We start from the raw sequence: 13786 nt of genomic DNA on the forward strand, positions 1-13786 counted from the left end.
TTTATGAGAGAAAGTAAATCCAAGTAGAAAGTTTCAAATTGAAAGGAAATAAAACTTACTGTAATTGGCACATCTTTTGTTCCTGAATTTAATAAATGCAGATTTAAAATTTTTGGCAGATCTGTTAAAGAACAAAAAACACACCTGGCTATTAGGCTACTTTAACATAAGAACCTTATACAAAGTCATCTGCACTAGCTGGTTTCTCATACAAATCCACTGTTGTTCAGCGTTACAGAGTTAGAGTAACATGACAGTACAGCCAGTCAAAATAGCTAGTCCCAACAATTTGACACACTTAAAAATGTGTATTAGTAGGTATTACATGATTCGGCTAACCGCTCATATTTCTAACACATTAAGAAATGAACAGGCTAAAAATACTACGATGAATGATTTAGCCAGACACACCAATACCCAGCAGAAACTAATCTTAATTAAAAACATTTACGTGTTAAGTAAGTTGCAAGGAAAAGTACTTCAGAAGCTACCTTTTCTAGTTGAAAGAAGGTATATAGTGTCTTTCTTCAGTAATGAGTCCCTCTTACAGTTTCAAAAGATACCTTCAGTTTTACTAGTTTCTGCCACATTTTTTTTTTTCACTAAACAGTATTAATTTAAAATGGAAATGTTAAGCCAAAATTTTTAAGTGGCATTCCCCCCCAAAAAAAACCATCTTATTGTAAGTATCAAATTTGATTGTTTTGCACATTTTCACTATTTCCCGTGTCTGAGAATTATTTAAATTTACGCAGATGTAAAACAGTATTTCAAAACAAGTTCACAGCTTCAGTAAACTGACAATGGTTTTAAGACTAAGCCATGTGCAACTGTGTAAGAGTAATGTTATTACTAGACTTCTAACTGGAGGTGCAAAGCACTGTTTGCTTGTACACATCTCAACTATACTTGCAGGTGAATACATCTGTGCACTGTTGCAACACATTATTATCCTGCTTTTGAAACTTTGGCTTTTAAAAAGCATCATTCCACAAGCAACCTGGAATAGTATAAAGATAAGTGGGCTTTCCCCACCCTACTCCTTACAAATACTTTTGATACCAGAAGTATAGTTTACCTTGCGTTCGTAGTGTACCAAAATCTAGCATTTCTGTTGATGAATAGATTCCCGGTGCTTTAAGAACAAAAAGAAAAGTTACCACTTTCTTATTATAGTTAAAGTTAATTAAGCTGAAGAACTTTAAAAGTAAAAAAAAAAAAAAAAATTACAACAAAACCCCAACCACTTTTCTACAAACCTGTTGTAACTTCTACTTCAACAGGGAGAATGATAAATTCTGTGTTGTCTGAGGCATTTGTTTTTATTCTAATGAAGGCTGTATGATTATCTGCTTCTCTTGAAGAAAAGCTGGCTCTCATCACTCCTTTTGTTTCATAGGGAGGTATTTCCTGATAAATAATCAAAGCACATCTATGAGAATGTGGTAATTACAAAAAAAGCTGCCACACAAAAAATTTACAATAGAAGTATTGACTATAATTGTATTAAGAGAAAAAGCTGCAATAGCAGTAAGAGATAGGCTGCACGTTCTTATCGTTAGCATTAAATTTAGTAAGGATAGTTGCAATCTCATATGACACTGATTAAAAATAAGTATATGCAAAAGGACTTTCATCTCCCATTTAATTAAGTTTTATGTATTAAAATTGTGGTAAAAAGACAGTAGACTGCATCAACAGAATCTACCTATAAACAAAACCTATTCATAACAATGTTACTGAGTGCAGTAACGTCAAATACTGGTTTTGCATATTCCAACTGTTTTTTCTCCAAAGCAGACAGACGGCATACTGTTTCAGTGCTAAACACAAATTCAAATAGTGCAGAACTGCAAGTAGCCAGAAGCTTGAGGAGTTGCAGGTTCATTAATCACAGAGCAATTTACAGCAAAAAGTCAAAATGTGTTTTAGTTTCTACTAAGCCTATTCCATCAGCTCCAATCTGCATTCAGGGTTTTAAAGACAACTTTTTCTATATATGTTGGACACAGCTGCAGTACAAGACTAGTTCAGAAATACTGCATATTCTTCTTCATCACATTACAGAAAGGGCTGGGGAACCGGATTTTTCTTCTTTTTTTCTTTCCTTCCCTCAAATAGAAGATTAAATCCTTGATTTGAAATTTGGAGCTTCTTCCACTTTAGATGCTAACAAATATGGCAGAAAGTAGGGATTTTTGATGAGTAGTCCTTGTGTCAATTGATGATGTTTCAGTTGGCCCCTGGCCTCCTTTTTTGTGCTTTTGATGAAGGAACCTGGACAGGGCATAATCCATATACTGATTGCCTAATACATCTTTTCTGCACTTTCTGTAGTACAAACTCATACCAATCCATTCTGGAGGTCAAGCCATATTTTCCATGGCACCATGACTGCAGATGTAGTCTTTGAAAACTGTTGAATATCAAAGTAACTAGTTTCAACTGCTACTACTTGTTAAGTCCCTAAACGAAGAAGCTTTCAAGTTCTGTTTTTGCACTTATTCACAGACCTAACATAATGCAGCCGTTCATTAATGTTTCAAAAGGATATGATTAGACTCTTCCATATGTGTAACCAGGGATCCAAGGGTTGTCAGATCCCTGAAGTAACTTTGAACAGCGATTATAAAAATAATCCTGCATGCAGACTGCTTCATCCAATCATCCAAACATTTGGCATCAAAACAATTTTAAACTATGACGTACATCCATTAGTCAAAGTACTATCACCATATTTCAAATATATTCTTCTACTTTGCAGCTTTTTCTAACTGCAGCGCGCTCCTGGCATAGCCAACACAATGATATATCTGGGTGTTTCCTCCTACTGGTTTAATTTCTTCTAGTCGCCTTATTGTTTTGAAATACCAGTGGCTGATACTAAAACTAAGAGGATCAGTGCTGACTGGTATTAACCTAACTGCTTTTCCATGCAATAGACTGGAAGCTTCACATGAATGTCATCATTGCTTTAACTGGCAACTTGGCCTAGAGAAGCTGAAAAGCTACATGCTTAAGAAACAGAACTAGAAAGAAACCAGACATTCAAAAATCTTCCATTCTTTTGTTTGTGCCTCCAACATGTTCGTTACATACCTGCTAATGGCTACAGAACTCAACACTGCCTTTGAGCTCTTTTGACAACAAGAAAGGGTCTATCTATCTTTAGAAGCAATGCCATTTGACTAAACTGATATCAAAACATTAGGACCATCAATTTTTAAAATCCATTTTAATGTTTACGTCTAACCCTCAGCATCTGTTTACTCTTTCCCCTGCATTTTTTAAAAATGCTTGTGATCTATATTCAGACTTGTTTGTAACTTTTGTATCTAAAACTAAAACTGCCGTTCTCATGGCCTTCCTCCAGAAAAGCCAGAAATTAAGTTTTGTTATTGTCCTTCTTGGCTCACTTGGAAACAGCCTGGCTTTACTCATTACAATAGATGCAACTGTCAATAACTCTAATGATACTCTTGATCAAGACACCAGTTTTGGAGCCCAGTGACTTTAAAGTCTCTCCCAGACAAAAAATAGTAATCAAAAAAAGGAATAATTCTCGCTAAAGAGGAAAACAGTTTTTGCATCTAGTTGGACATTACCAACAGTGTGATATACAGCACAAAGCCAATACTTTACCTTCAGGATGCTTATACAATTTATTTCTCTTAAAGATATCAGTCTGTTTTACTTCAACTACATTAAGAACACAACAAAACAGATTTAATGAGCCAGACCATGAGTTCATCCAACCTAACCCACTACACCATCCCCAACAGCAGACACAAAGAGTAAAGAGTAAACGTGGGGCATACATGTACGAATATTTTCCAGAAAAGTTTCCAGCCACTCTCAACTCATGATCTAGGATTTACTGCAGGTAGACACAGTGCTGTTTTATTTAGTAGTCCTTAATAGATTCTTCTTCCCTAAGCTCATTCAGCTGCTTTGTCAACCTGTATATGCATTCATAGTGATTTGCAGGAAGGACTTTGTCAGTTTCAAAGAAAAAATCCATATATTTTTCCTGTGGGTAGATCCAGCTCACAGCCCATCAAGACTACACTGTCCTGAATGCTCAGGTAGGTGTAAATCATTCTACTGGGAATCTTCTTACTCCTCTCATTTCAAAAAAGCACAGCTCAATACAGATGGCTTCTTTTAATTAAACCTTTCCTTCAATTCCTATTACCATACAATTAACAGACCCTGTTATCATTTCATTTTTTATGGGGTATTTTTAATGATTACATGACAAGAAAGAAAGCTGGTAAAACTCCCCCAAACCTAAAATCTTATCAAAATAAAACCTCTCCAAACAAGTGCAATGAACGCTGCAAGACATGACTACTCACCCATAGCTTCCTTGTACCTCCTTGCTGACCTGTTGGAAGCTCTAAATGGAGATCACCTCCACTGGAATACATTTCTACCACCTAGGATGGATGACAGGAATATGTTAGCCCTCAACTTCAAAGGGGTCTGTTTTAGTTATCAGGTATTATAATATGCAATGATTATGAACTATTTGACCATGGGAGTATCTTATAATTTCCCTTTTAATGATGATACAGCGATTTGCTACAAATTATGTGCTTTCTGTTTATTTATATATTTATAATATATATAACATAGAAATTACGTGCATTTCAGAGTTTGTGGATCACTTAAGAGAATCAGATCATGTTTGTCAGTGGACTATTCATTTACTTGTTGGGTTAGGTACAGACATCAATCCTGTCTTAACATAAGAATGCTTGTCAACCTTACTAGGTACTAGTAGTAAGGGTACACCGCAAAGATACCTTATGTTGCGCAAAACAAGTAGAAGGCAGCTAAGAAGCATGCCTGGATTAAAACACAAGATCTGTTCTACCTTATTTGTTTCAGTATTTGTCTTAATTACCACTGAAGTTTAATTCTTTATTTTGCAGTAATTACGACCATTTAAAAAATGGAAATGCCACAGTAAAACCTCAATTTAGCAAATTAAGAGGTCTATGAGCATAATGTACAACTTCTAGCATAACTGATTTGCATTTAAACAGAAAAACATTGATACAACATGAAAGACCTGGCTTCAAATAGCTTTAAAGTCCAAACAGAATTTTAAGAAATACCAAAATAAACAAAATTTCAGTTTAATGTCATAAATTTAACTAAGCATTTAATGATTTTTCTCTTAGGCTTACCTGCAAAGGTTCACTGTGAGGGTTATGTATATTTATTATAGGAGAAAAACTGCTATTTACAGGAACTCGTGCCCCAATAAATGGGCGCAATCGATAGGGGTTCGGTACTCCGATCCCAAACACCTGGTTCAGAAAAAGAAAACCAAGCTTAAGTAGCTGTATGTAATTCTTGCAGAGCCTAACATATGTTGTGCACCAATTTTAGTAATCTACCAAGCACCCTTTTCAATTAATTTTATAGTAGACTTCTAACTGAACATTTAAAATCAGTATCACGCTAAACCACTGAAATAAAGAAAAGTGAATAGTATTTCTCATAGCTACTACTTACTTACACTGACATACTTCGAATACAGGAACTCAAAATACCATCTTTTTCTCCGATACTCTTAAAACACTAGATACCAGCTAAAGGTTAAAAAGATATGAAATATCCTTTAATCATACCATTATGGAACAGACTATCCATATGGGAAGCTTTTTTGTTGTTTTCAACACACTGCCAAGGTAAGAGTCATATTCTTTCACTAAGAGGATTTCTCAGACTTTTTATACTCTCTCATCTGTCTGGTTTATCTTTCTGAATCTCGAGTGAGTAATTTTTTTGCCAGCTTAATGAATAACATTGTCTTGTCACTGGATCAGATGAGTACAGAGCTAAGGAATGAGCTAGGTCACTGCAATGAGCCACTAAAATAACACACAGAAAAAAGTTGGGAGGATTTTTAACCCTACATAATTTAATCGATCTGGCTTACAGTACTGCCCTACAGATATTTACAATGGTATACCTCTGTGTTACAACAAGCACCAGGAATGGAAACTTCTTCAACTGGGCTGATTAAAAAACAAATCCACTGTCGTGCAAATATCCTTGGATAGTTGAGCATGCCATAATAGATACTGCTTTGATAGACTCATACTTCAAAACTTTTTCTAAAAGAGTGTAATTTCTCTTACCTGATAAGTAAATACACCATGATTAGAAGTGTTAATAAATAAAGTATTCTCTACGTTTCCAACTACTCTTGCAAGAAAAACTACATCAAAGGATGTATTCCCTCCTGGAAGAATTTTCTGGAAAAAAATAAAAGCAAGGAAACAGAATAATAAGCAAAACTGTTTAGTGAAGACATTCCACCCTGCAGATGAACAATAGCTTTTGTGCAACAGAAGATCTCTGTGTGTTCTTTACGGAAAACTGAAGTTAGAAAGTCTATTGCAGATTTGGGGGAAAGAAAAAAGACAAAAAAAGAATAGAAGTTTCAGACATATAAAAATGCTTAACAAAATAATTAAAATACCAATATTTAAAACTATTACTTAGTGCAGGATCATATTTAATTGATTTTTTAATGTTGAATTCTAAACTTACAAGTTCAGCTTATCACGGGAATATTTTGGACCGACGGTTTACAGAACACTGGAGAAAGGCAATTACTACACGACTTCCATAACGGAGAAGTGTTGCTTATAGACATGTTTTCTGAAGTTTTTGGTGTTTACATGGCTTCTGCTAAGCCACAGGCCCTGCAGACAAAACTGAAACTAGAGGACTATATCTGACAGCAGTGTGGTTATGAGTTAACCGTGCTGACACAGTGCTTTTTAACTTCCAAGTTCCTGTAACATGACTGCAGTAGTTTAAGTGTGCTGGGGCGGCTGCTTCACACTAGCACCACTTCACTGGACTTACAATTTTCAGAGGTATTATAGAAACAGCTTGTTCCTGTATGTGCTTTAAGGCAACGTACACTTAGTCACTTCAGCAACAAAGGAGATCTGCTGTTCAACCATCAGTTACGGTATACACTTCCAACACAGCATCTGCACCCCTCCTATGCAATGTATCATTCCTTCTCTTCCAGCAGGATTTGTGTTTCTCGTGCTCAGTTCAAATTTGCTTGGTAATTGACATGACATCAAGAACTGCAGTATCTGAATATTTTTAGGTATGTAATTACTGCAGCAAGTAGCACACTTAAAGAAGGGAGGGAAATCAAGCCGCCATTCAGGGTGGGAAGGTGGAAGGAAAAGCTCATTTTGAGAAAGCAGAATAACTTACCCTGTTTTGAAAAAATGATGCATGAAAATGTGATGTTGTAGCAGATATTGATACTAACGTAATTGTTTCCTCTGAGCTAGGGTTATGTAGGTAAACTTTTTCCATTTTTGGCATTCCAACTGGCCTGTCAAAACAGAGAGAATATTTTTAAAGTGTTACAATTCTAGCAAATCAAGCATTGGCCTCTGTCCCATTAAACCAGATAGGAGCATAACACTGATGAACACTGACGACAGAACTTTGCATTACATGTTTTTTCAATTAACATATATAAATTCTACCTTGAAGAATTACTTAGTTAACATCTTTTCCATTATTTTATTAATTACTTTTTCTGAAGGGCTACCTAGCATTGTACCACCCTCTAAAATGATACCTATCCAAAATGAAATTCTGTTTTGCAGAATTTTACTTCAGTATCAAAAGAGACAAAGTTTTTTATTCCTGTGCTAGAACCTCTGAATAATTGTATCTTAAGAAAGGTGGCACACAGCTATTTAAAATCAACAGAACACAAATTTTTTTCCTGGTAAATTGTAAGCAATCTTACTCAGATTTTTTTCTGGTACTGTATTTTATAATATGCTCTACAGAATTAAGTACACAGACATGTGCAACAAAAACTATTTTATTTATATATTGCATTTGAATTCATACCTTAAGGAAAAAATAAGAAATGTTTGAGATTAAATTTTAGAATTTCATGTCTAAAACATAGAAGTCAAACAGTTTAATAACAGCATGCTTTTTCAGTAACAAGACATACTAACAATTTATTCCACACAAGCTTTAGGCTTCTTCCTTTTTGCTTACAACAGCTGACATGACAATAAATGCTTCAGTTTCACTGATTATTTTTTAGACTTTGATATCTCTTCAGAATTTTTGTCATGCCCTTTAACACAAATGTGTTAAGCATCACTAATAAAGTGTGTAGATTACAATTTTCTCCAAATTAAATTTTGGAATTCAAAATAGTTAGCTCAACTTTCAGGCTACACTTACATAGCACTCCTTCCCATGTCACCTGCTCCAAACATTGCAAGGACCACAAAACTATTGACAAGAATTACTATCTGTAGTACCTGAAGTGATGATAAGCAATGACAGGCAGCTGTTCTGCCATCCTCAGTTAACAGGTTAAATTAATAAGTGCTGTTGTAGTTGCACAGTTCTTCAATTTGAGGAGGGAGGGTGTGTCTCAATAGACAGAGCAATGCAAGTTTGCTGTAAATTAAAGCTTGCACTGGATGGAGGATTTAGTGACAGTAATCAAACTATACCATAATTTACAAAGTGGTTGCAGTAACTGAACCTTCTACTTATGAAACATGGGCTAAACAGACAGATGCCAAAGACCATTATACTATTTCAAAGACACAATTATTAACCTTCAATAAACTGCACCTTCACTAACAGTAGAATATATCTGCACTCTGCTACTGTAAATCTCTTTGCTTTGCTTGCTGAGTCCTCCTAATTTCATGTCTCCACCAGCAAAAAAAAAGAAAGTTCTTCATCCTTCTTTTACTATCAAGAAAATCTCATTTTGACTTCTCTAACAACTAATAATGAAGATTACAGTTTCTTTCCTCACCTTTTAAAACCCATACAAAACCTAATATCCAGGTTAAGCTATAACATAAAATTATCTGTGCCTGTTGCCAGTATACATGGGGATATTAGAAACGGAAATGGTTTATCAGCTGTGATGTTTTGCATTAACTGCTCTAACTGCTACACCGTTGATCAATGAAATCAAACCGTAAACCTATACACCTGTTCTCCCTTTGCTAGGGGAAAAAGCTTATCATACCACAGGAATCTGAATGAAAGCCACCCCTCCAAAGTTGCCCATCTCTACCCCACCCCCAGGAAAAAAAACAAAACCAAAAAAACCCAAACACCCAAAAACAACAAAAAAAAAACCCAAACCAAAAAAGAACACATACACGAAAAAAACCCAACTGAGAACACAAACACCCACAAAAACACCACTGAGTGTCTGCTGATATGGAGTTACCCAGCACCCCCTGAATTCTGAACCCACTGCTTCAAACACTCCTTCACTGACATCAGTACAGATGGGCTTGAGTATTTTATCTGCTTGGTATCTGTGAAAAGTATAAGCAAGCTTTTGTAACAGTCAGCAATTTCACGGTGAATTTGTTGTTTAGAGAAAGTGGTCATGCTTGAATAATAATAATTAAAAAAAAAAACAGGGAAGGAAAAAAGAGAGAGGGAAAAAAAAAGAGAGAAATAAAATAGTCCAACTCCTCCGACACTGAAGAAAGCTCTTTCAGTCTCTCCTGAGTATCAGCCATCAGTTCCCTAGTTCTCACTTCAATTTCTCATTCTCCTCAGTAGAAGACATGCTCCCAGCACCTTGTTGCAACTATTTTGCTTGCCACAGTGCATTTTCTGGGTATTTCTCTTCCCCAGAGCGGATTCAGTAGTTCCTCAAGCAGGGGAAACCATCCTCCTCCTCTCTTACAATGCACTCCAACCAGTCTTTGTAAAAGGCGCCTAAGAGCCAAAACCAAGAATGAAGCAGAACAGTTCCTGTCGACCACAACAGCAGGATGTGAGATGATAAGGTAGATTTTAAGTACTGTATTACTTGTGAGCAAACAACATGACCTGTGGTCTCTACAGAGAACCAGCTGTGTACTGAAAACCTAAGATGAGAATTGACTTAAGTAACACTTATTATGATGCATTATGTGTGAAACACCACGAAGCCAAGAAAACCATGTTGAATGAACTGGTACTACTGAAGTGCCAGGCTGTTCCTGTCAGAAAGGGAGTCTGGAAGCAAAACTCATTATCCCAGGAAGTGTTTCAAATATTAACAGTCTTTTAAGACCTTCATGCTTTACCAGTTCTGAAAAGAGGGGAATATAAGACAGTATATCTGAGAAGCTAAAGCCTATAAAAACAACTAGGAGGGAAGCACCATGACAGATATCACAGTTCACCAACTTCAGATTCCAGATTAAACTACTGCCGTATAATTATAGGTGATAAAGGCACAAGTCACTAAAAAATAATTTTGTTGCTAGGACTATGTTTTATTTCACTGTTTTGTTGACCATTCTGATTTTGAAATGAATCCAGTACTAAGTTTTGCTCAGATACAGCTTTTCTTATATTCTTTAAGCTTGATCTTAGCCAAATCTACAGAAACAGGACAAACCTCACTTGTTTTTTCTGCCATCAGACATAGCAAAATCCAGGTAAAGCAGACACCTTTAACGAACCTACATCCCAAGCAATAATCACAAAAGGGATGCTCTCCAGGCTGCAGATTATGGAGCTGCAATGCCCTGCACAGGTACAGTGCTACCTGGTGCCAAATTTTACAGCAGCATTTCCTGGAGCAGTCACAGCTAGCACACTTCATTGCAAGAAGCCGGTACAGACACACACCTTCAGGCAAACATGAACTGTCAAAGCACGTAAGATTTTGTTCCCGACCTATTGTCCTCGCATAATGCTAGGTCCACCTACACTGATAAAAACCAGATACCACAACCTAGATGAGAAGATGTTAATTAACAAGGGTGAGGTGCCTGTTCAAATGGGTAGAAGCCTGTGTTCACATTCCTTACTGCTGCAACTCAACTCTTGCTGAAGTCTGAGTTAGTATCTGCAGTGTATTGTAAGCATGTCCTTGTAATGGAATTCATTGCTGCTCTACGGATCAAGTGGTAGATTCTTTTAGCAAAAAAAGCTCCTGCAAAAAGTTGAGGATGTGAGTATTTGAGTTATTGGCCCAAACTTAACTTGCAAAAATATCTAGCTATTCTCTGTGAAGCAAATACACATTGAGAAAACACCCTTTTTTAAAAGAGTAATTTCATTTTTTTTCTCACTGCATGTAATTTAGACACCTCTGTAAAACGCTCCCTTGATTTATGTAAACTGATACAAATCTACTACTGAAAAGCAAAGAATATAAATTCAGCAGATATATTTTTCCTCTTCCATCTCCTATTCTTTCTAATGAGACTGGAGAGAAAACTTCAGTCAACCAAAAGCTTCCTGCTTAAGATTTTTGGAATGCTGAGATAAATATACCCAAGATTCAATTCAGGTAAATTCCTCATGAATTTGAGAGTTTAAAAAATATGTTTTCCCCTAAGTATTTTTTTTCTTTTAGCATCTTTTGAAACTACTGTAAGACCAGTTGTTGCACAGCATATCAGAAGTTTTATACAGGTTAAATCACTATCCTGTGTCAGACAGGAGTGAAATAGCAGATGTCTGGAAGGCAAAAGTGTAATAATGCAGAAAGCATATGAAGTCAGGTGCCCAGAAAACTCTCCTAGCCTCTAAATATACGCAGCTTGGGAACTTCATGAACCAATGCAGAAAGTTCTCCAGTCAGAACAGAGAGAGTGAACTCCAACGTAAGAACTTGGGTGTCGACTTGTAATGTATCCAGCTACTTTTAATGAAATTAAAGGAGCTTGTCTTACAAGATTCCCTCTTCAGACTGCAAGGGAATGGCTTTTGTACCCCATTCTGAAGAAAATGCTAATTCCTTATGTGAAGGAAGCCTGCATGATGTACAAGACTGAAGAACTAGTGGCTAAAGCATCCCTCTTGTTTTACATGAAACTGTATGCATCACTGGTTGAGTGACACAAACAATTTGCTTTTTAGCTGAAGTTAGAGTAACTAAAGTGCTTAAGTTCAAGAATGCAAATGGGTCTCAAATTTGGAAAAGCAAAAGCAAACAGAAGGGCTTTGCTTTTGTATATATACTAGTCTATAGACCAATTGTTTCCTAGCTTCCAGATTTCACTGGCTTTTAACAAATCAAGAAAGTTATTTTATATTATACTTAACAAAAAGTGCTCATGTAACATACTAAATGGAGCAAATGCCCCATTTTATGTTAGGAATCTAACTTAGATCTCATGCAACAAATCATACCTTTTCCAAAGAGTTAGCAAAACCCCATACACAAAACACCAGTAGTAGAGTCTTTCCAGTCATGTCACCAACTGTGATTTGAATGAATCTAAGATTATAATAAACTATTCTTTGCTTTGGCAGCATTTTGCAGTCTAGCATGATATGCAAACAAACACAGAGGTAGATCTGGACAAAATGTCTCTTCACTGTCAACAGTTTCTTACATTTAACAAACTCCAAGGGAAATGAAAATCTCATTTTGTTGAAATTTTTTAAAAATGCTGCAATCTCAAATGCTCACAGATTAGAAGTGTATCAAACATGCAGCCAATTGTATTCATAGTACATTATAGGTACCTACCATTTGTAAATATACTTGTTTAAAATGTAAGAAAACTAGACATTTAGATAAACTCTCTAGTTGCTAGAATTCTCCATTTTTTACTGGTAAGAGATTAGAGCTCTTGAAGAAAACAGATCAATTCGCTAAAGTTATGCTAACCTAATGTTAGCAACTAGCATAAGGTCTCAAGATCTGCAAGAAGGTCTCAAATATTCGACCATTACCAAGCAATTGCTTTCAAGGCCAGTTTAAGCTTTCATAGAATATCCTGCCAGATACTAAAGCTCACAAACAAGAAACGTGAAAACAGTACAAAAATCCCCTAAGGAAAACATTTCAAAGGAAATGCAAGGCAAGATTGTTTATCAACTGAAAAGCAAAAGACAGATTTTCAGAATAGTGTCCTAACAACAAGAAAACTTTGCAGAATGGGATCTTGCTCAAACTGAGTGAAGCAAGAACCTCCATTCACCACAAAAGTATATGCTGATCAAGGATTAAAATATTACTTTTGCTAAAGGTATCAAGGATTTAAATACTACTTTTGCTAAAGTTATCTTTTTAGACATTACCAATAATTTCTATGAAGCATGGGCAAGATGTCAATTTCATCTAAAATAATTCCACATTTTAAAACTGTGATGGTAAGCAGTTATAGCTTATACTGTGTTAGTATCCTAAAATTCTCGATATGGAAGTGTTCCACTACCAAAAATTACTTCTACCAAAAAATTAATTGTGAAGAACTTACAAAGTGTACTTTTTATATAGTCAGAGTTGAATTAACACAGATAAAGGCAATGTATCAAGATCTATGAAGATTCAAGTTCTCCCACAAAGCAGGTACAAGAACTAAATATATAATTTGCCCTGCAACAGGATGCTTCAGTCTTCACCCAGATGGGCTACCTGCTCTGATATGAGCAACCTGGTCTAGTGGAAGGTGTCCCTGCCCATGCCAAGCAGGTTGGAACTAGATGATCTTTAAGGTCCCTTCCAACCCAAACCATTCTACGATTCTGTGAAGACTTGTCTCAAATACAAAGCCATATAGGTAATGACTGTTCTGCCAAATTAGCCTCTGAGCAACCAACTCCCAAAGCTACAGAAAACGACGTAATGGTTACTGTTTGTGTGTTAGGATGCCTCAATTATTCCATTTCTATTTAACAACAGGGGACAGTAAGATTAAAAGAGAGATTACAAGGAACAGAACACAGGTAAGAGTAAAGGCAGTTAGTTGTGGAGTTGGTTTTGGGT

General features: G+C 36.0%; 1 protein-coding gene across 1 annotated transcript in view; it reads right to left on the minus strand.

Moving 5' to 3' along the window:
* TMEM131 (transmembrane protein 131) overlaps positions 1-13786 on the minus strand; it is a 102374-nt gene that overhangs the window by 44542 nt on the left and 44046 nt on the right. The window contains exons 5-11 of the mRNA XM_080377362.1: positions 7261-7384; positions 6156-6272; positions 5196-5318; positions 4359-4439; positions 1260-1410; positions 1079-1135; positions 60-121 (exon numbers count right to left, since the gene is read on the minus strand). Of these exons, the coding sequence (XP_080233488.1) occupies positions 60-121; positions 1079-1135; positions 1260-1410; positions 4359-4439; positions 5196-5318; positions 6156-6272; positions 7261-7384 (715 nt within the window). The remainder of the gene's footprint in view (positions 1-59; positions 122-1078; positions 1136-1259; positions 1411-4358; positions 4440-5195; positions 5319-6155; positions 6273-7260; positions 7385-13786) is intronic.

The sequence above is a fragment of the Falco punctatus genome, assembly GCF_963210335.1.
Source record: "Falco punctatus genome assembly, chromosome: 2".
In the NCBI taxonomy this organism is placed as follows: domain Eukaryota; kingdom Metazoa; phylum Chordata; class Aves; order Falconiformes; family Falconidae; genus Falco; species Falco punctatus.